Below are 22,454 nucleotides of genomic sequence, written 5' to 3'. Positions count from 1 at the left end.
CTATTAATATAAATGTATGTCTATTTTTTGGCTTTATGCTTTATCAGGACTTTCCATAATTTAAAGCAGAACAATGGCCACTTTGAAGGAACAAGCATGGCAGTTCCAGTGGGTCGCACGGCCTCTTCTGACTTCACATGCAGGTTTGTCATTTGCACCATTTCCTGATCCTGTGCACAGACAATTTGAAGGAGCCTGAATTTTCGTTTATTTCAGATTTTTCTGATTTGCTCCATGCAGCGGCACATATTACAGCATGTTTTCACTGCAAGCATCAGTAAAGTAAACTGCGTAATGGAGCTGCAAAATATTTACTACGTTGAACTGTGAGTTGTGACCGCATTTGTTTTCTTTGCCTAGAATGTTTTAGAATGAAAATCGAGGGAATTTCTTTCTGCCTTCCTTTCAGATTTTTCTAATTTGCTCCATGTATATTACAGCATTATATATTTTTTTGATTACAAGCATCAGTAACCCAGATCTCCTTACTGCGAGGCAGCAGCGCTAACACTGTGCCACCATACATCCATCCATCCATTATCCAACCTGCTATATCCTAACTACAGGGTCACGGGGGTCTGCCGGAGCCAATCCCAGCCCACCGCAGGGCGCACACACACCAAGCACACACTAGGGATAATTTTGGATTGCCAATGCACCTAAACTGCATGTCTTTGGACTGTGGGAGGAAACCCACGCAGACACGGGGAGAACAAACTCCATGCTGGGAGGACCCGGGAAGCGAACTCAGGTCTCCTTACTGCAAGGCAGCATCGCTACCACTGTGCCACCATGCCGCCCGTAATAATTTATATTTTGTATATATATATATATATAAACTGTTCAAAAAAATTAAAGGAACACTTTGAAAACTCATCAGATCTTAATGGGTCAAAAAACTACTGATATGGACTGATATGGTGATGAGAAGATGGAAATGAAAATGATCAACCTACAGAGGGCTGAATTCAGACACCCCGAAAATCAAAGGGAAAAAATGATGTGGCAGGCTGGCAGGTGAGTCCGTTTGGCCGAAATTTCATTGCAGCAAATCCAAATTGTACTCAGTAATTCGTATGGCCCCCCCTCAACCCCCCCCACGAGCTTGCATGCATGCCTGACAATGTCCTAATGAGACGGTGGATGGTGTCCTGGGGGATCTCCTCCCAAATATGGACCAGGGCATCACGGAGCTCGTGGACAGTCTTGAGACGTCGGATGGACCGAAACAAAATGTCCCACCCAGAGGTGTTCTATTGGTTTGAGGTCAGGCGAGTGAGCGTTTGGGGGCAGTCAATGATATCAATTCCTTCATCCTCTTGCCACGAGGTCGGGTATTGTCGTACACCAGGAGGAACCCAGGACTGACTGCACCAGCATAGAGTCTGCCAATGGTTCCAAGGATTTCATCCCGATACCTAATGGCAGTCAAGGTGCCGTTGTCTAGCCTGTAGAGGTCTGTGTGTCCCTCCATGGATATGCCTCCCCAGACTGACCATCACTGACCCACCACCAAAGCAGTCATGCTGAACATCATTACAGGCAGCATAACGTTTTCCACGGCTTCTCCAGACCCTTTCATGTCTGTCACATATGCTCAGGGTGAACCTGCTCTCATCTGTGAAAAGCATAGGGCGCCAGTGGTGGACCTGGAAATTCTGGTATTCAGTGACAAATGCCAATCGAGCTCCATGGTGCCGGGCCGTGTGCACGGGGCCCACTAGAGGATGTCAGTCCCTCAGACCACCCTCATGAAGTCTGTTTCTGATTGTTTGGTCAGAGACATTCACACCACTGGCCTGCCTGGCAGTGCTCATCCTGTTCCTCCTTGCCGAAAGGAGCAGATTCCTGTGGGTCCTGCTGATGGGTTAAGAACCTTCTACGAGGGGCCCTGTCCAGCTCTCCTAGAGTAACTGCCTCCTCCATGCGTTTGGGACTGTGCTGGGAGACACAGCAAACCTTCTAGCAATGACATGTGGTATTGATGTGCCTGCCATCCGGGAGAAGTTGAGCTACCTGTGCCGCCTCTGGAGGGTCCAGGTATGGCCTCATGCTACCAGTAGTGACACTGACCGTAGCCAAATGCAAATTGAGTGAAAAAACAGATGAGGAGGGGAGGGGAAAATGTCAGTGGTCTCAACCTGTTAAACAAACCATTCCTTTTTGGGGTGTCATCTCATTGTTGCCCCTCCAGTGCTCCTGTTGTTAATTCAATTATCACCAAAGCAGCTGAAACTGATGAACAAGCCCCTCTGCTACTTAACTGACCAGATCAATAGCCCAGAAGTTTCATTGACTTGATGCTATACTCGGATTCAAACAAATTTTTTTGAGCAGCATATATATAAATAAATAAAAGTACTGTGAAACAAGATAATAAAGGTTCATGCATGTGCGCTTGGGAGACAACTTAAGGGCTCTGTTGATGGTAGCTACCTGCCAAACCAGGGGTGGCACTGTGGTCTAATGCCTCCATCTTCCTCCTTCTGCAGAACGGAAGACTGAACCTGCCCCTTCTTGCCTGGAAGTCATATGACCAGCAGTTCAGGCATTATTCCTGATTTGAACTCATGTCTGAATAGACATTTCCGCAACTTGATGTACGATACGGGTTTATCAGGGTGGTGCCTCCAACAATTTCATGTTGTTGGGTCTCCTTTTACAAAGGAAAAAGGGCATTAAATGTAAGCGTAAATAAAAAAAAAATTATCATGGAATATGCTATTTGTTGCCAATTTGTTTACTTAATTTTGTCCATAATATTACTCCAAATGCAACATAAAATACAGCTTGAATTTAAAACTGTCACTTTCACTCTTCAAAGCTGAGAGGGCGGGCTCTAGCAAGTGCTGACCTTGGACTGCTGAATCATCCATGGATGTGCTTTGCTTGACTTGGCTCATGCGCTTGCTCAACCAACACTCTAACTGTGAACGTCCAATATGGGCGCAAGAAAAAGTTGCCCAGAATTCGCCACCCCAATAACACCTGCTAGAGCCCGCCCTCTCAGCTTTGACGAGTGAAAGTGACAGTTTTAAATTCATGTTGCATTTGGAGGAATATTACAGACAAAATAAAATAAATAAATAAATAAGCAACAAAAACCTACTTTGACACATTTATTTCTTTACATTTCATTTTTTCTTTACTTATTGTCATATTTCATAGTATTTTAATTTATTTGCATAGTTGTTTATCGATTTTTGTCCAAAATATTCCTCAATATTTAAGGGGTGGGCTCTATTTATTATAATATTTATTTATTAACTTATTGAGCTTCTGTATAAAGCTAAATTTCCTCCTGGGGGCAAATGAAGTGCTGGGGATCAAGAAAGATGTTCTCAGAAATACAATTTAGACAGACAGACAGGTATTTTAGCATAGTCGGCTGGATAAGATAGACAAATAGATAGCGTAGTTGGCAGGATTAGACAGACAGATATCTATCTATCTAATCCTGCTATCTATCTATCTGTCTAATCCTGCCAACTACGCTAAAATATGGCAGTACAGGCTCATTGGATCCAGCGTCTTGGTGTTAGACATTGTCGCATTGTCCCAGTGTACAACCTATGTGGAGGCTGCATGGAGACTGTTCATCTGGGAACTTCTGTGTTCCTCCGACAATCCTTGAATGCATGAAGGACTCCAAACTGAGCAGGTGTGAGTGTGAGGTCTATGGGCTGGTGACCACCACTTAGATTACATTTATTAAACATTTACTAATTGTGTACGTTTTACATCTTTATATGTATCTACCTTATATAGTGTCTTTCATATCTATCTATTGTTTACTTAGTTAACTACCGCCCTTATTCAAGGTACTTACAACATTTGAGATACCAATTACATACTAAATAATTACATTTCTTTTGATTTTCCAATTGCAGCACAGGTTTTTGAAGTGACTTGCTGATGGTCATGCAGTGGTGCCAGTAGTGGGATCCGAATCCACAACTACAGGGTTTGAAGTCCAACTGTAGTAGCTATAACTAATACTTTTATCTATCTATCTATCTACCGATTATATAGTGCCTTTCATATCTATCTATCTATCATATAATGCCTTTCATATCTATCTATCTATCTATCTATCATATAGTGCCATTCATGTCTATCTATCTATATCTATCTATCATATAGTGCTTTTCATATCTATCTATCTATCTATCTATCTATCTATCTATCTATCTATCTATCTATCTATCTATCTATCTATCTATCTATCCCTTTATGTCTGTTAATCTATCCAATCTATTTTATAGTGTCTTTCACAATCTATCTATCTAATATAATTGTAATGACATGGGCAGACTGATGTTAGGCCTATGTAGAGGGAGAATGAAAACTTTAGAAAGCTAGAGGGTTCAATATAAAAAAAAACAAAAAACAAAAAATAATATTTTAGTACATTCCCCTAACCTCAGGTTCAAGAGCAGAGAAGACCAGAGGGAGAAGATAATTTTTAAGGGCAAACTGTGTGGTGTGTGGGTGAAAACAACTAAATTTGGTTCTATGAGGAAGCAGCACAAAAGAGAAATTCACCCCACTAAGCCATCTCGATTTTCCGCCTGTCAGTCCACCGTTTGTTTTTGGGGTACCTGGGCACACAGCTGGCTCTGCTGTTAATTGCCCCCAGCTGTGGCTTTTGCCTCCTGTTTAAGATACAGCATACCTACTGGACCCGGGGTGGACTCTGGTGCATCCCATTCAGGATGCCCATATGCGGTACATGACGCTTATTAAAGTGAAGAGATAATGAAAGTCTTGAGATGCAGTTGGTGTGACGCACATTTCTAATGACCAGGCATTACTTAGCTGAAATGTCTTCCTTTTGCTTTCTCAGATTACATTTGTGATTTATCATGATACATCAGATATGGGAAATAACAGGTTGTTGCAAAGACTCTCTTTCTTTTTAATTTTGGATTTAGTCTGACGCGGTCTGTGAAACTTCTTTCGAAATACTTAAACAGCCAAATGATTCTGCAGATGGTTACTGGGACGGGACACGCGGTGCTTTAAAATGTCAGAGAAGATCACTGACTGCACTGCTGCATTTCAGCACTAGCCAATACTCAAAAACATTCTGTGTCACAAAGGAAAAAAACAAAGGAACAATTTTGTTCTTTCATGGGTAAAATTACATCATGAAATTACACATGAATTTATTTTTGATTCGTCACTGTTCAGGTTCAATCAAACATGCATACGCTGTAGCCACAGATTAGCATTTTTACTATTTAACATCCTTCCATAACAAAATACGTCATGAAGATCATTAAAAAAAAATCCCCCTTTACTATTATGTGGAAAGCATGGGTCCATCATAACACGCATCACTGCAGCCGAAATCAATCATTTGTCAACTAAAACAGAAACTCAACAAAAAAGCAATGAACTCCTAAATGAGCTTATACAGTAAATCGCCACTTATAAATAAATGTACTAATCTTTAACAAAATGAAATACACAATTAAAACAGTCCCTTAGGGAGTCACATTCACCCAGGATCTCGGCAGATGCTGTTCCACCTGTATAGCGTCACATCATTGCACCCCATACAAATAACAATCAATGGCTTGAAGGATATTAAATCAATGAGGCCATCACATGGGTACGTTGGAAAAGTAACAAACCATGAGAATATCAAGCAAAAGGAAGAAAACAATCGTGAACTGAGTGTCAGTCAGTCAATCGTGGGACCTGCTCCTGCGTGGTGCCGTTTCAGTTTCGGATTTGTTCCAAGGGTTGGGGGGAAAACCGGACCACAACCCACATGGACGTATGAAGAAGGTGCAGATAGGAATCAAGAATGGGATTTGATCCCTGGACACCATGAGGCCGCACCTCTAACCGAAAGAGCCGCCATAACGCCCCCTCGCTAAAAAAGTGACTAAAACATGAGGGACATTCGAAAAGTTTCCGCGCCTGTATATTTTCGTTGGAAATGATGAAGGCAGGATGGTAGTAATTGGTCGTGTCTGAGAGTGTCATGTGACTGGGAAAACTGCATCGCAAAGGAAGGTGACCATGTAGAAAAGTGATGCAATTTGCTTTTGAAATCTCTACATACTGTATATAAAATCCAGCATCTGTCTGTCTGTCTGTCTGTATGTACGTCTGTCCGCTTTTCTCAAGATAACTACTTAACAGATTTCGATTGGGTTTTTTTCTATAATTTGCTTGAACATTCCAGTTGATTTTGTGACTTCTCTCATCGTTCTAAGTACCATACTTTGCTTGCGGTACCGATTTATTTGCGCATATCCGAGAGAGACACAGCAGGCTGCGGGACGGGGCCCTCCTCACTCACGTGCCAGCCTCGGGGCATAACCTTAACTCCACTTAGTTAGCGAAAGAGAGAACTACTTAACGTATTTAGATGTTTCTTTTCCTAGAATTTGCTTGAACATTGATTTTGCGACTTCTCTCATTTCGCTAAGAATCAGAGTTCACTTGCGGTACCGATTTATTTGCACAAATCTGAGAGAGTCACAGCAGGCTGTGGGACGGGGCCCTCCTCACTCACGTGCCAGCCTCGGGGCGTAACCTTAACTCCGCTTAGTTAGCGAACAAGAGAACTACTTAATGGATTTAGATCTTTTTTTTCTAGAATTTGCTTGAACATTCCAGTTGATTTTGCGACTTCTCTCATTTTGCTAAAAATCCGAGTTTGCTTGCAGGAGCAATTTATTTGCGCTAATCTGAGACAGAGGCTGCTGGCCGAGGGGAGTGGGAAGAGTGAAGTCAGTATTAGGGAGCCAGGCGGGACCCTCCTCAATCCCGCGTCAGTCTTGGGGTGTAACCTTAACTCTGCTTAGCTAGCAAACGAGAGAACTACTTAATGGATTTAGATCGGGTTTTTTCTAGAATTTGCTTGAACATTCCAGTTGATTCGGCGACTTCTCTCATTGCGCTAAGAATCAGAGTTCACTCGCAGGAGCAATATAATCATGCTAATCCGAGACAGAGGCTGCGGGCCTAGGGGAGTAGGAAGCGTGACATCAGGAGTGGGGAGCCGGGCAGGTTCCTCCTCACTGTCCTGTTTCACTTCTACGCGGGCAGAGCCACGGGGGACGACTAGTTCTTAATAAATAGAATTAAAAAAAAGTGCAGAAACTTTTTGAACGTCCCACATTTTTAGGAATTAATATAGAAAACTGGACAGACATTTTCAACAAAACACAAATCGATTAAGCACGTCTGTGTTCGGACGTAATTTCAGGGGAGCGCAATTTTGAAAATGTCTTAGTAATAATTTGCCTTACAAGACCACTCTCTTTACGGTGCTCCTGTTGCAAAGGGCTTAAATATGGCCAATGTCACTAATGACACTATGCTAATACCCACCAAAAATGGAGGAAAGGTATCTCGGTTTGGAGATGTCTTCATTGAATACTCCACACAATAGTCATATTTTTTTATGCAATGTTACTTACCTTTCACAGATCGTAATGATGGCCGAGTAAAGATTTGAATGTCACGTTTCAGTGCATAAAGGAGATACCAAGGATGGTGACCAACGATGGATAGCAGCAAGCAAAATCAAAACCATGCATGGAAAACTCACATTCCTCATGTCACATAATCCACAATGCTAAGTCATCCGGTTGTATGCTAATAACATCCCAAACACGTGTATTTGTCTAAAAAGATAAATAAACCACTTCTGGAAAATGAAGTTGTGAACAAAAATGGAATGTGCTGAGACGCGAAGGACCATTTGAATTGGAGGCCCCCATTTCCTGTCATTAGCAGTTACATTCATATCCACAACTGGGGCGGAGTGGTGACTCTGAGGCTGGGGATCTGTGCCAGCAATCCGATGTTTGCCGGTTCAAATCCTATTAACACCAGAAGTGACTCTACTCCAGGAATCTCCAACCCCTCTCCTGGAGGGCCTCACTGGCTGCAGGTTTTCATTCTAACTCTTTTCTTAACTAGTGACCTGTTTCTGCTGCTAATTAAGTCATTTTCCATCCATTTTAATTGGCTTGCTTTTTAAGATTTGTTCCCCTGAATTTCTTTATCGTTCCTCTGAATTGCTTCATTTCTTTAAATGGCACCCAAACAGAAATGAAATGTAAAGTAAGTGAACCAACAGAAGACCAACTAAGTCAGGGCCTCAAACTCCAAACAATTTCACTGCAACCAGTTACTGAATTAGGTGCAGAGTCTCGTCGTTAATTAAACTTATTCTTTAATTCCATGGCTTGTTGCTGCTCTCATTGTGCCATAGCAGACATTTCTGAATTGCTGATTTTCTTTTTCCTAAGTGAGCTGTTAAAATGTTTTGTGGACTTGAGCAGATCAGCATTCCTAAGACCTCCACCTTTCTGTATTTTCAGAGATTGTATGATGGTCACAGTTTGCTGCTCATGTTTTGGCTCATTTTGTATCTCATTATTGTTTGGCTGCTAATTAAGGAAAAAAGAAACAATTAAGCGGTCTGAGTCTTCAAGAGCAAGACAATTAAAATTAATTCAAAAGAAGTTAATTAGGGATAAAAACAGGTCACTGATTAAAAAAAGTTATAGAATTAAAGCCTGCAGCCACTGTGGTCCTCCAGGACCGGAGTTGGGGACCACTGCTCTACTCCATTGGGCCCCTGAACAAGGCCCTTAACCTGTAATCTCTCCGTCCTGAGTATGACGTTAATCTGTATCCAGTCCTACAGGGAAAACTTGTTTTTTTTATCTATCTATCTATCTATCTATCATATAGTGCCTTTCATATCTATCTATCTATATACAGTATCTATCTCTCTGTTATCCTGCCAATTATACCAAAATTACTATTATCTATCTATTATATAGTGCCTTTCATATCTATCTATATATCTATTCCTCTATCTATTATATATATATATATATATATATATATATATATATATATATATATATATATATATATATATATATATATAGTGCATTTCATCTCTTGGTGCCTTTCATATCTATCTATCTATCTATCATATAATGCCTTTCATATCTATCTATCTATATACAGTATCTATCTCTCTGTTATCCTGCCAACTATACCAAAATTACTATTATCTATCAATCTATTATATAGTGCCTTTCATATCTATCTATCTATCTATCTATCTATCTATCTATCTATCTATCTATCTATCTATCTATCTATTATATAGTGCCTTTCATCTCTATCTATTTATCTTATATAGTGCCTTTCATATCCATCTGTTTATCTGTCTTGTATGCTTCCAACCCTACCCTCACTTTTACTCCCAAAAAGATCTTTTTTATATTTTGACCAAAAAAGTGAATAAACATACACAGTGCAATAAAACAGCAAATATATTTCGGGAATGGAGTGCATTTAGTTTATTGAACAAAGTGCGTCTATGGTGATACTCATTTGAAACAGATTTTTCAGAATTTCCCCAACAGGATTAATAAAGTGTATCTAATTTAGTTATGCCCACCAACTTACTTGTGTTTTTTTTTTTTTTGTAGATTGCCATTTTTAATATGGATACAGAATAAGAGCTCTCAGTTTCAGTTCTGCATGTGCAGTTGGTCTAATATTAGCTCTACGGAGATATAAAGCTGGTGATGTAGATCAACCATAATGCTGAGTAGCAAAGTAACCTGTGCACCATTCTAACAGCAGTCACACATCCAATAATGCCCTGGGCTCCAGCCTGACCCTGCTTATGGTAGCTAACCCCGATCAGCACCCCTCACTTTACTATTTCAATTCATTATGAAATTCCTTGACTGTGTGCTTTTCTGCCTAATGGAACAAAGAAGACAAGATTACAGCAATGGCAACTGATTTGCAGATGGCCTCTTCCAAGATTACACCACTATGTACATATATATATATATATATATATATATATATATATATATATATATATATATATATATATATATATATATATATATATATATATATATATATATATATATACATATATATATATATATATATTCACTCAACAAATACTGCACTGTTTAACTAACATGATGCACCCTCAAGTCCCCACACTGTAAATTCACTCCCTCCCTGAAAATGAATGACTTGTTACGCTGTCTACCACTGCTTTCATATTCAGTAGATGCTTTTTGACGCCTCCAAAAACTTACCCACAAATTTCTGAGGTGTTGTGCTTTTTCGCTTCCCGACATTGCTGTTTAGCCGCTCAATAACTGGTGGTCTTTCAAAAGGCACTAACGACATCCTTTCGTCCAAAGCTTCCTGCTCTTTCCCTTCTTCCACATGTGGTGCTGTCAGACAGAAGGGTATGTGATTTAAATATCTTTTTGGTTCATCACACTATCCTTTTCTGACTTAGCTGTGTGTCAGAACTCCAAAAGCTGTTTCACCTGAAATGCCCCACCGGCTCCTGAGTTGCCTCACCCACGTGTCGGTCCTTTAGAAATATCAATATTAACATTTCAGGGGAGCATCCATTCACACTCTAGAAACTTGGCCTGTAGACTCTGTTAAGAGTTTTCTTCTAATGTGTATGAAAATTTCTACAAAAATGATGTGTGTAGCAGCAGTGCCGTGGAAAACATTTGGGGACTGAGTGAGAGACAGCTCAGCAGAAGACACCAGGATGCACTCCTTTTGCAGTGTTTAGGAAGGCAGTCCAGAAGCACATGAGTGTAGGAGTTCTCCTGTTGCTCAGAGTAAAGCAAACTGCTGCTTCTGACGGCCGTTGTAATCCGGATGTCTAAGATTTGCGGTTGTTACTACACTGGAAATGTCTTAACTGGTGAGGTGTGATTTCACGACAAAACACTTGGCATAGTCGGCAAGACAGGCATTGAAGATTGGTGGTATATAATGGTGATGCTGTGCAAAAAAAGGTGCAAGCTGAGTGAGAGTTCATCTTGTAGTGCTTACAAAGGCAGTCCCCCTAATTTATGGCATTAGTTTACCTTTACCTCTTTTGCTTCCGTATTTCACTTAACTTTGCTGCAATATCGTAACGCCTTTTGAAACAGTGTACATGCTTACCCAAAATCCAGTTCAGGCATTGGCAAATATCAAAAGCATGGAATAACAAATACATTTGTTCTTAAGGATTATCTGCTATGATTTTTGCAAGGTGACACCAAATTTGTGCAGCCAGAGATTCTGCCTCAGCACAGTAACTCCTTGATTCAGGGTTAATTTCCTGGCCTGCTAACTGCCTGTGTGTATATGTTCCCTGTTTAAAGCATCTGTGTTCTTAGGTAATTCGGGCTTCATCCCTCATTCCAAAGGTCTGGGGGAACTGGTGGCTTTAAAATGGTCCTGCGTCAGTGAGTGTGGGTGAGTGAGACCAGCAGTAGACATGGCAGGGGTGGAACAGAACCTCCAAAGAGCCATGACAATGTTTCTGGTCTGCCCTGGGAGGTAACACAACTGGGGGTCACCATTCACTTTAATGCACTGCATCTGAAGACGCCAGACAGCCCACAGAAGTAACCAAAAGCGGACTGCCGAAATTATCTGTCACAGCTTTGATTTCTTATTTGTTTCTTTTATTTCCCTTTATTTTAATTAGAATCACTGCTATTAAACAGGGACCTCACGGTGGATCTCAATGCATATTTTTGTCCTGTTTCTCTCATTCTGCAATAAATATACATATATATCCATCCATCCATTATCCTATATCGTAACAAAGGGTCAACGGGGGTCTGCTGGAGCCAATCCCAGCCAACACAGGGCGCAAGGGAGGAAACAAACACATACACACATATCTCTCTCTATTATAATAAAAAAATCTTGGGTCGAGACGTGATTTTCTCTGAGACACTTTAACGTCCCGTGAGACAAGGAAGTGAGATAAAAGAAAAGCTGCTGTACAGGCTTTTAAATGATCGATGCGCAGCGCAACATGCCGATCACGCGGCACAAGCAACAGCAGCAGCAAGCCAGCTGATCGAGCATACAGGAGGTAAAAAAAATGTATTTGTTTCCCATTGTGTCACCATTTAAGAGGGGGTTTCCGAGGAGCAACTGCATCTCCTTAGCGTGCATTTAGCCCCCCTCTTCACAACGTGAGAGGCAGAGACGCGAAGTGGCTGTTATAACTCATTCACTACAGCTTTATTACTGGCAAATATCAAGAAATAAAAAATGAATGAAATGGGAATAACAATTTCTTTAAATTGAATATCTGGTTAAACAAACCCGGGGGTGGGCAAGCGAAGTACTATATATATATATATAGTAATGAAAGCCATGAAAGGACTGGAATCACAGTGAGGTCTGATAGTGTTTCATGACCTGGCTACCCTGTAAATATATTATATATATATATATATAAATTAATATTATATATATATATATATACACATACACACACACACACACACACACACAAGGGACGTTCAAAAAGTTTCTGCACTTTTATATTTTCGTTGGAAGTAGTGAAGGTGGAAGGAGTAGTAATTGGGCATTTAAAAGTTGGTACGACTGGAAGATTGCATCTCAAAGGAACGTGACTATGTAGAAAAGTGATGTCATTTGTTTTTGAAAATCTTCATAAATAGAGTTAAAAAATAGTGCAGAAACTTTTTGAATGTCTTTCATATATATATATATATATATATATATATATATATATATATATATATATATATATATATATATATATAAATACACGTGGGGCCCTGTGATGGAGTGGTCCCTGTCTATAGGCTTTATCCCTCCTTATGCTCAATGCTGATTGGATAACTCCAGCCCCTTGTGACCCTGACTTGGACTAAGCCAATTTGAGAAGGGCTATGACTATATAAGGTATATACGGTATTATCTTTCTATGCTTTATTTAGTATATATTCACATACATACATGCATACATATGTATACATTTAAATTATATACACACGTAGATGCACATATGTAATAAGCACACATCCTATTTATAAATGCACATAAAGAACAGGTCATTCAGCCCAACAAAGCTTGCCCATCCTATCCACCTAATTTCTCCCAAATAACATCAAGTCGAGTTACAAAGGCCCTAATGTCCTGCTCTCCACCACAGTACTTGGTCATTTATTCCATGTGCCTGTGGGTTCTTTGTGTGAAGAAAAACATTTTACCATTCACGCAAAATGTGCCTTTAACGAGTTTCCACCAGTGTCCCTGTGTTCTTGTTGAAGAATTTGTTTTAAAGTAGCAGCTGGGATCTCCATTTGCTTAAACTAAAATGGTTCCTCTCCTTTAATTGTTCCTCATGGCTCATACCTCCCTGTCCAAAGTCAGCCCAGTTGTTCTCCTCTGGACTTTAGTGAAATGATGCTATGTCACATTAACAGTACACACACACACACACACACTCCTTACATAGAGTATATTATATATACACAATATGAACAATACATATATATTTTGGTAACACTTTAGTTAAGGTACTGCAAAAATGCATCAATTACTCATATACGGGAGTATTATGTAACAGGACCTTAACAAAGGCTTCTGTTGCTCTTAATAACATTTACAAATTATCTGTCATTCTTTTCTGCTATGTGGCCCATTAAAATATCTTCACTCTGTGAGATCTACTGTATTTCTCTTCATATTGTATATATGACCTGTGAATCCTTCATATTCACAAGTAACTTTACCACCATATCAGAGGCTCTTTAATGTGCCATACTGCACAGAGATGAATACCCACTTTACTGATGTTTTGTGTTACTAAGAACAAAAGAAGCCTCTGTTAAGGTCTTATTATGTAACACAACAGAAGTAATAAATGTATTTTTGCAGTACCTAAAGTAAAGCACTATCATTATTTAATATACATATATATATATATATATATATATATATATATATATATACATATATATATATATATATATATATATACAGACAGGCACACACACTATATATACACTCACATACAAAACAAAAATGTCAGTTTCACAGAATACATTAAGGTTCATGAGTCAGAAAGAGGACACACAGCAAGTCTGTTCCGCGTTGAACGTACCTTGGTGGGCCCCAGCATGTGCCGCAGGATCCACACTGATGCTCTGCAGGTAATTGTGACAGCGTTCCTTGTGTTCTTCCAGGGACGTGCGTTGCTTGTAGCTCCGCCCACAGTAGTTGCATTTGTGTGGCTTGCCCACTGTGGAACAAATGAACCGTTACACCTCCACATTCTCTGCATCCTCCATACTTTTGTAAATCAGTAACAGTGAACAGGAATAGTTTTCCACATCTTAAAAATGTTTTTCTTTACGTTTTCTTAAACTCCCTAATCTGAATGAACCATTCAAAGAAATAAATTAAAAAAAATGGAACAAAACATAACTGGACTGCATTACTAACAGATTGTTAAAAGATTAACAAAACATTAATTAAGGCCTAGTCTTTTATGTAATGCTAGCCCAATTTTGTAAATTTCTTTTAGTCTGCTCAATCTGTATTAATTCACACCTTCACGTTAAAAACATAACAACAAATGAAATAAAAAAATAATAATATGACAACTTAAGGTTTATGAAACAGATTGACTCTCTGCAGCCCGGATAAGCCCTGGCATCCCATAACTTGGCAAAGCAAGTGCAATAGTGTATGGAAGGATAAAAATTAAAAAGCCTAACAATGAGCTTAAAGAAATACAAGAAGTTACGTTATGAAATAGCTAGAATCCCTGTGAGTGATGGCCTCATTTCCAAGGCTGATATTTGCTTTACACTCTGCTGTCCAGATAAGCACCCGTGACCATGAATTGGACAAAGCAGGCACAGTACTGGATGAACTGTTGAATTAAAAAAAATTATAAAGAAGAATGTAAATGTTTATGTAACAGTTTGATACCATATGAACTGGTGCCTGCCTTGTACTCTAATGCCATGCAACAGCGTTAAGTGATTCAGGATGGACGGATGGATAGATAGATAGATAGATAGATAGATAGATAGATAGATAGATAGATAGATAGATGTGAAGGGCACTATATGATAGATAGATAGATAGATAGATAGATAGATAGATAGATAATGTGAAAGGCACTATATGATAGATAGATAGATAGATAGATAGATAGATAGATAGATAGATAGATAGATATTTGTCCCAAGAGTGAAATTAAACTTTTAACAGAAGCTCAATAAATAAATAAATCAATAAACATCATAACAAAACGACAACATTCCTTCCTGAAATACCCAACAGAATTGCTAAAATGACAGAAAATGTCTGACTTGGCTAAAGATAATAAAAGCAGTAACAGTCTCATTGGGTGGATTGGTGGCTCTGAGGCTAGGAATCTGTGCTGATTGCTGGTTCGAATCCCATAAATGCCAGAAATGACTTTACTCCACTGGGCCCCTGTGTAAGGCATTTAAAACTGTAATTGCTCCATCCTGGGTATGACATTAATTTGCATCAGGTCCTCCAACTTGCAGGGAAACCTCTGGGGTTGGTGGCAGGATTGGCACTCCAGCCACTGTAAAAAAAAAAAAAGCCTCAGAGTGTTCCAGTGTGGTACTGAGGTGTCACACGTTGCTCGGCTGCACTTGGATCTCAATCAGCGCAAGCTCTCAACCTCCTCTTCCCACAGTTCCATTGAGGCATTTTAAAGGTGCACTGACATTGGTATGACTGAGCCCTAGTCGCGTTTCTTGACCTACTTTTACTCAATTGAACTGAACTTCTACTGAGGCTGAAAGTCCTCAGTTTTACTGCGTCAGAGAGAGAATGTTCAGCATCATTCATAATGGCACTCAGTTTTGTCTTCATTCTCTGCTCCACAACTACCACCAGCGGGTCCAGAAGACATCCCCTAACCGAGTTTGCCCTTTCAATCAATGTCTTGATTTGGAGGGCCTCTCCTGAAGTGACGTTACCAGCCAGCCACACCACATTAGCTACCACAGAAGTGTAGAACATGTGAAGGACATCCCTATCTATATTCCTAACAAAAAACAAGTCTGCTTGGCCCTTTCTTAGGTTGTCCCTCTGTGTTACAAGATCAGACCAGCCTGTCCATTAATGTGGGTCCCCAAGCACATGAAGCATTGCTCCTCTTCTACATCCACTTCCTGAATAGTCAAGAGGACAAAGGGGCTCTTTGGAGTGGCAAAGGTCAATGACCAGTTCCTTGGTTTTGTTGATGTTAAGCTGTTCTGTGCTAATAAGCAGATTCCTACTCCGACTCGTATCTTCTGTCTCATCCCTCATCAATATACGGCATTAGTGCCGCACCATCTGAGAACGTTATCAAGTGACATAAACCTGCTGTTATATTTATAGCTTTACCAATCCAATCCACCTAATTTCCCCAAAACAACATGAAGTTGTGACTTTAAGTTCTCTGAAGTCGTAGTCTCCACCACACTACTTGGTAGTTCATACCATTTGTCTATAGTTCTGCTTATTTGCATGAATAGGTTGCCATCTGTGCCTCCTTGTACTTTCTTTTCACTGGTTCCCCATAACCCCGAATGGGATAAGCAGGTTAGAAAATGGACGAATGTCTTACTGAACAGCCATCATTTATACTTGGATTAGAACCTTAGGAAACACAATAAAAAGTTTCAAGAGTCGGATACAATCGATTGCATAAAATTACAAATTGTGAAAAATCCATCCCAATGTAAGAGCAGGGAGATGTGAATTCTGTCCTGACAGCAAACCTTGGACTGGCATACAGTAGAATGGCGTGGGGCACACTAACTCCTGGCATCCATTTAAAGGAGTTTGAGGAGATGGTGGAAAGCACAGAGAGACAGACGGAGAAAACGCACAAACCCATGGAGAGATCATGAGCACATCATAATGCTAACTGCCTCCTGGGTCAGCAAGGCAGCAGCACAAACCTTCAGAGAAAGAGAGAAGAAGGAAATAAAAAACAACAGCTAATATAAAAAAAATTAATTTTTAAGGCAAGGAGACAATACAACAACACACCACTGTTGATGTAACAAATCTACAAAGGGAGCTTAAAGACCACGAATAAACACCTTTAGGAAAGACATTGGATTTTTTTATTTGATGGAGAAGTATAGAGAAGGTCTGAAGGAGTTACATTGCGTCTTTGTGGACCTGGAGAAAGCATATGACAGGGTGCCTGAGAGGAGTTGTGGTATTGTATGAAGAAGTCGGGAGTGGCAGAGAAGTATGTAAGAGTTGTACAGGATATGTACGAGGGAAGTGTGACAGTGGTGAGGTCTGCGGTAGGAGTGACGGAGGTGGGATTACATCAGGGATCAGCTGTGAGGCCTTTCTTATTTGCAATGGTGATGGACAGGTTGACAGATGAGATTAGACAGGAGTCTCCATGGACTGTGATGTTTGCTGATGACACTGTGATCTGTAGTGAGAGTAGGGAGCAGGCTGTGGAGACCCTGGAGAGGTGGAGACCTGCTCTAGAGAAGAGAGGACTGAAGGTAAGTAGGAACAAGACAGAATACATGTGTGTGAATGAGAGGGAGGTCATAGGAATGGTGAGGATACAAGAAAAAGAGTTGGCGAAGGTGGATGAGTTTAAATACTTGGGATCAACAATACAGAGTAATAGGGATTGTGGAAGAGAAGTGAAGAAGAGAGTGTAGGCAGGGTGGAGTGAGTGGAGAAGAGTGCCAGGAGTGATTTGTGACAGACGGGTATCAGCAAGAGTGAAAGGGAAGGTCTACAGAACGGTGGTGAGACCAGCTATGTTATATGGGCTGGAGACGGTGGCACAGGAGACACAGCTGGAGTTGGCAGAGTTAAAGATGCTAAGATGTGCATTGGGTGTGACGAGGATGGACAGGATTAGAAATGAGGACATCAGGGGTCATCTCAGGTTGGGAGACAAAGTCAGAGAGGCGAGATTGTGTTGGTTTGGACATGTGCAGAGGAGAGATGCTGAGTAGATTGGGAAACGGATGTCAAGGATAGAGCTGCCAGGGAAGAGGAGAAGAGGAAGGCCTAAGAGAAGGTTTATGGATGTAGTGAGAGAGGACATGCAGGTGATGGGCGTGACAGAACAAGATACAGAGGACAGAAAAATATGGAAGAAGATGATCCACTGTGGCAACCCCTAACGGGAGCAGCCAAAAGAAGAAAAACACTACAAAGAAATTTTGATAAGAACAGGCCTGTCAGCCCAAAGCAGCTCGTCATTTCCTATCCGATTCAAGTTTCCAAAACACGGTCAGGTTGAGATTTGAAGATCTCCAAGGTGCTACTTTCAGCTACACCGTCTCATAACTTGTTCCGTGTATCTACAGCATAAAGAAATATCACCCGACAGTTATGCATAATATGCCCTCAGGTGCCTTTCCGCAGCTGCCTGTATGCTCAAATAACGTGTAAGAAAATGTTCAGTTATTATTTCAGACAGCCTATAAAAAGAATTCATCCCATGTAAGTTTTCACATTTTGATTCTTATAGAACACTGAATTACAGTGGATTTAATGTGGCTTTTTGGACACTAATCAATAGAAGGCGGCCCATTCATGCCAAAGTAAAAAAGATCACCGTGAAGTGCTCAAAATTAATCACAACTATAAAACATAATTCACAGCATTAAGTGTTCACCCTTGTCAAGTCAGGATATAGCAGACAGCGCTGAAAGTGTGCGCACCGGTCTCTCTCTCTATGTCAGCTCTGCCATCGTCCACCAGTCTTCTTCTTCATCTTCTTAAACTGGTGAAGAGCTCTCAGGTGTTACGGTGGTCCCGAATGAGCAACCTCTGTCAAGTAAAGCCACAAATTCTCAGCTGGGCCGAGATCTGAACTCTGACTGGGCGACTCCAGGACATTCACATTGTTGTTTTGAAGCCATTCCTGTGTAGCTTTGGCTTTAAGCTTGGGCTTCTTGTCCTCTCCCAAGGCATAGGTTTCTTGCAGACTCCATTGGGTTTTCCTCCAGGATTATCACATACACTATACTGCCAAAAGTACTGGGACCCCCGCACACCCCATAACATTGAATTCAGGTGTTCCAATCACTTCCATGGCCACAGGTGTATAAACTCAAGTACCTCGGCATGCAGACTGCTAGCTTCTACAAACATTTGTGACAGAATGGGTTGCTCTCAGGAGCTCCGTGAATTCAAGCCTGGTACCATGATAGGATGCCACCTGTGCAACAAGTCCATTCGTGAAATTTCCTCGCTACTAAATATGCCACGGTCAACTGTTAGTGGTGTTATAACAAAGTGGAAGCAATTGGTAACAACAGCAACTCAGCCATGAAGTGGTAGGCCACGTCAAATCACAGAGCAGGGACAGCGCATGCTGAGGTGTGCAGAAGTCGGCAACTTTCTACAGAGTTAATAGCTACAGACCTCCAAAAACACAAGAACAGTGAGTCGAGAGAGAGATTCATGGAATGGGTCTCCATGGCCGAGCAGCTGCATCCAAGCCTTACATCACCAAGTGCAATGCAAAGCGTTCGATGCAGTGGTGTAAAGCCCACCCCACGACTCTACAGCAGTGGACACATGTCCTCTGGAGTGATGTATCACGCAATCTGATGGGCGAGTCTGGGTATGGTGGTTGCCAGTAGAACAGGACTTGCCTGACTGTGTTTTTCCTAGGTGTAAAGTTTGGTGGTTGGTTATGGTATGGGGTTGTTTTCAGGGGTTGGGTTTGGCACCTTAGTTCCAGTGAAAGGAACTCTTAATGCTTCAGCATATGAAGCCATTTTGGAAAATTTCTCTTTGTGGGAACAGTTTGGGGATGGCCCCTTCCTGTTCCAACATGACTGTGTACCAGTGCACAAAGCAAAGTCTATAAAGAAATGGATGAGCAAGTTTGGTGTGGAGGAGCTTGACTGGCCTGGACAAAGCCCTGACCTCAACCTGATAGAACAGCTTTGGGATGAATTACAGTGGAGAGCAAGGCCTTCTCGTCCAACATCAGTGCATGACCTCACAAATGCTCTCCTGGAAGAATAGTCAAAAATTTCCATAAACACACTCCAACACCTTGTGGAAAGCCTTCCCAGAAGAGTTGAAGCTGTTAGAGCTGCAAAGGGTGGACTCCATAATAAAGCCTATGTATTAACAATGGGATGTCATTAAAGTTCATGTGTGTGTAAAGGCAGGCAATACAGTGTATAACATCAAATATATAGCACTTTGTGAAGATTATGTTTTTAAGAATCTCCCGTGTCTTCAATATCATCCGGCCATCCCTGATAAGTTCAGAGATATACAGGCAGTTGAGCCAATGGCGGCCTGGGCAATGGCCTATCTGTCAGGCAGACCGCAGTCTGTGAGACTCCAAGTACTGTGTCTCAGATGTGAATGTGACCAACACTGGAGCACCAAAAGGAACAGTTCTGTCATCAGTTCTATTCACTCCGTACACCACACAATATAAATATGACACCATCTCATGTCACTCAGATGATTCTACACTAATATCATCAAATGGGAAATGAGACGGAGGATAAGCCAGATGGAGAAAGCTGAGAACTGTCGGCAACTCAACATGGACAAAACCAAGAAACTTCCCATTGACTTCCACCCTAAGCCCAATCACTATTTAAGAAGTGCATGTGGAGGTGGAGCATTGCTACAAGTACTTGGGGATCTATAGCAATAACAGGGTGGGCAGGTCTTGTAACAGAGGAACTATTGAAGAAAGGACTGAGCAGACTCTTTTTTCTTACGAGACTATGTCCCTTTAAGGTGAGTAGTGACATCCTTTACATGTCCTATGACTTTGTGATGGCCACAGTGGTGTGCTGGACCAGACACATCATTTCAAGAGAGGCCCACCAAATCAAGAAGAGGCTTAAGAAGGCAGACTCAGTTATGGGACGCCTTCTGGACCTGCTGGAGGTAGTGGCGGAGCAGAGAATGAAGACAAACCTGATTACCATAATGAACAAAACTGCACATCCCTATCACTGGGGACTTTTCAGCCAACAAATCCCTCAGCAGAAACGATAGCCACACACTTTTATACCTGTGGCAATATAACGTTATAGTGCCTTCTGGTAACTGTCCAGCTCTTTTTATCTTGAGGAAAGTCAGAAGTAATTGTGGTATGCATTTTAGCTGGGTGTTGTTGCAGCTTATTATAATACTGAATTATTGGACATCTGTAAGATGTTAAATTTCCCCCAGTGGACACACAGATAGATAGATAGAAGGACAGACAGACAGACAGACAGACAGACAGACAGACAGACAGATAGATAGATAGATAGATAGATAGATAGATAGATAGATAGATAGATAGATAGATAGATAGATAGATAGATAGATAGATAGATAGATAGATAGAAAATCAAGCTTTCTCTACAGGACTGGATGCAGATTAACGTCATACTCAGGACAGAGAAATTACAGGTTAAGGGCCTTGCTCAGGGGCCCAATGGAGTAGACCAGTGGTTCCCAACTCCGGTCCTGGAGGACTCTATTGGCTGTGGCTGCAGGCTTTCATTCTATAACTTTTCTAAATCAGTGACCTGTTTTTGCTCCTAATTAACTTCTTTTGAATTAATTTTAATTGTCTTGCTCTTGAAGACTCTGTTTCTTTTTCCTTAATTAGCAGCCAAACAATAATGAAATACAAAATGATCCTATCTATCTATCTATCTATCTATCTATCTATCTATCTATCTATCTATCTATCTATCTATCCTGCCTACTATACTAATCTTAATATCTATCTGTCTGTCTGCCTGCCTATCTAAATTGTATTTCTGAGAACATCTTTATTGATCCCCTTCATTTGTCCCCAGGAGGAAATTTAGCTTTACACAGAAGCACAATAAGTAAATAAATAAATATTATAATAAATAACAACCACCCCTTAAATATGGAGGACTGTTTTGGACAAAAATCAATAAATAACTATGGAAAAAAATGTAAGTACTATGAAATATGACAATATGTAAAGAAAATGAAATGTAATCAATGTGTCAAAGTACATTTTTGTTGATTATTTATTTATTTATTTTATTTTGCCTAATATTCCCTGCGGTGGGCTGGCACCCTGCCCGGGGTTTGTTTCTTGCCTTGCGCCCTGTGCTGGCTGGGATTGGCTCAAGCAGAACCCTGTGACCCTGTGTTAGGAAATTGCGGGTTAGATAATGACTGGCTGCCTGACTGACTGTAATATTCCTCCAAATGCAACATGAATTTTAAACTGTCACTTTCAGTCGTCAAAGCTGAGAGGGCGGGCTCTAGCAGGTGCTGTTACTGGAGCGGTGAATTCTGGGAAACTTTTTCTTGCGCTCGTATTGGACGTTCACAGTTAGAGCGTTGAGCAGGCACATGAGCCATGGGATTCTCAAGTCAAGCAAAGCACAAAAGTCTACTCTATGAACGATTCACTGTTCCAAAGTCAGTACTTGCTAGAGCCCACCCTCTCAGCTTTGATGAGTTAAAGTGACCATTTTAGCTTTATACAGAAGCTCAATAATTAAATATTATAATAAATAACAACCCCTCCTTAAATATGGAGGAATATTTTGGACAAAAATAAAAAATAACTATACTATGAAATACTATGA

General features: G+C 40.7%; 1 protein-coding gene across 6 annotated transcripts in view; it reads right to left on the bottom strand.

Moving 5' to 3' along the window:
* ikzf2 (IKAROS family zinc finger 2) overlaps positions 1-22,454 on the bottom strand; it is a 188,007-nt gene that overhangs the window by 6,316 nt on the left and 159,237 nt on the right. For 5 of the 6 annotated variants that reach the window (XM_039755344.1, XM_039755345.1, XM_039755343.1 and 2 more), the window contains 2 exons: positions 13,976-14,113; positions 10,119-10,259 (listed from right to left, as the gene is read on the bottom strand). In XM_039755344.1, the coding sequence (XP_039611278.1) occupies positions 10,119-10,259; positions 13,976-14,113 (279 nt within the window). The remainder of the gene's footprint in view (positions 1-10,118; positions 10,260-13,975; positions 14,114-22,454) is intronic. The other variant, XM_039755346.1, reaches the window with a different exon arrangement.

This window comes from Polypterus senegalus, chromosome 6 (assembly GCF_016835505.1).
Source record: "Polypterus senegalus isolate Bchr_013 chromosome 6, ASM1683550v1, whole genome shotgun sequence".
NCBI classification, from domain to species: domain Eukaryota; kingdom Metazoa; phylum Chordata; class Cladistia; order Polypteriformes; family Polypteridae; genus Polypterus; species Polypterus senegalus.
Note: the sequence above shows the minus strand (reverse complement) of the source record. Positions and strands in the feature narration are given on the sequence as shown.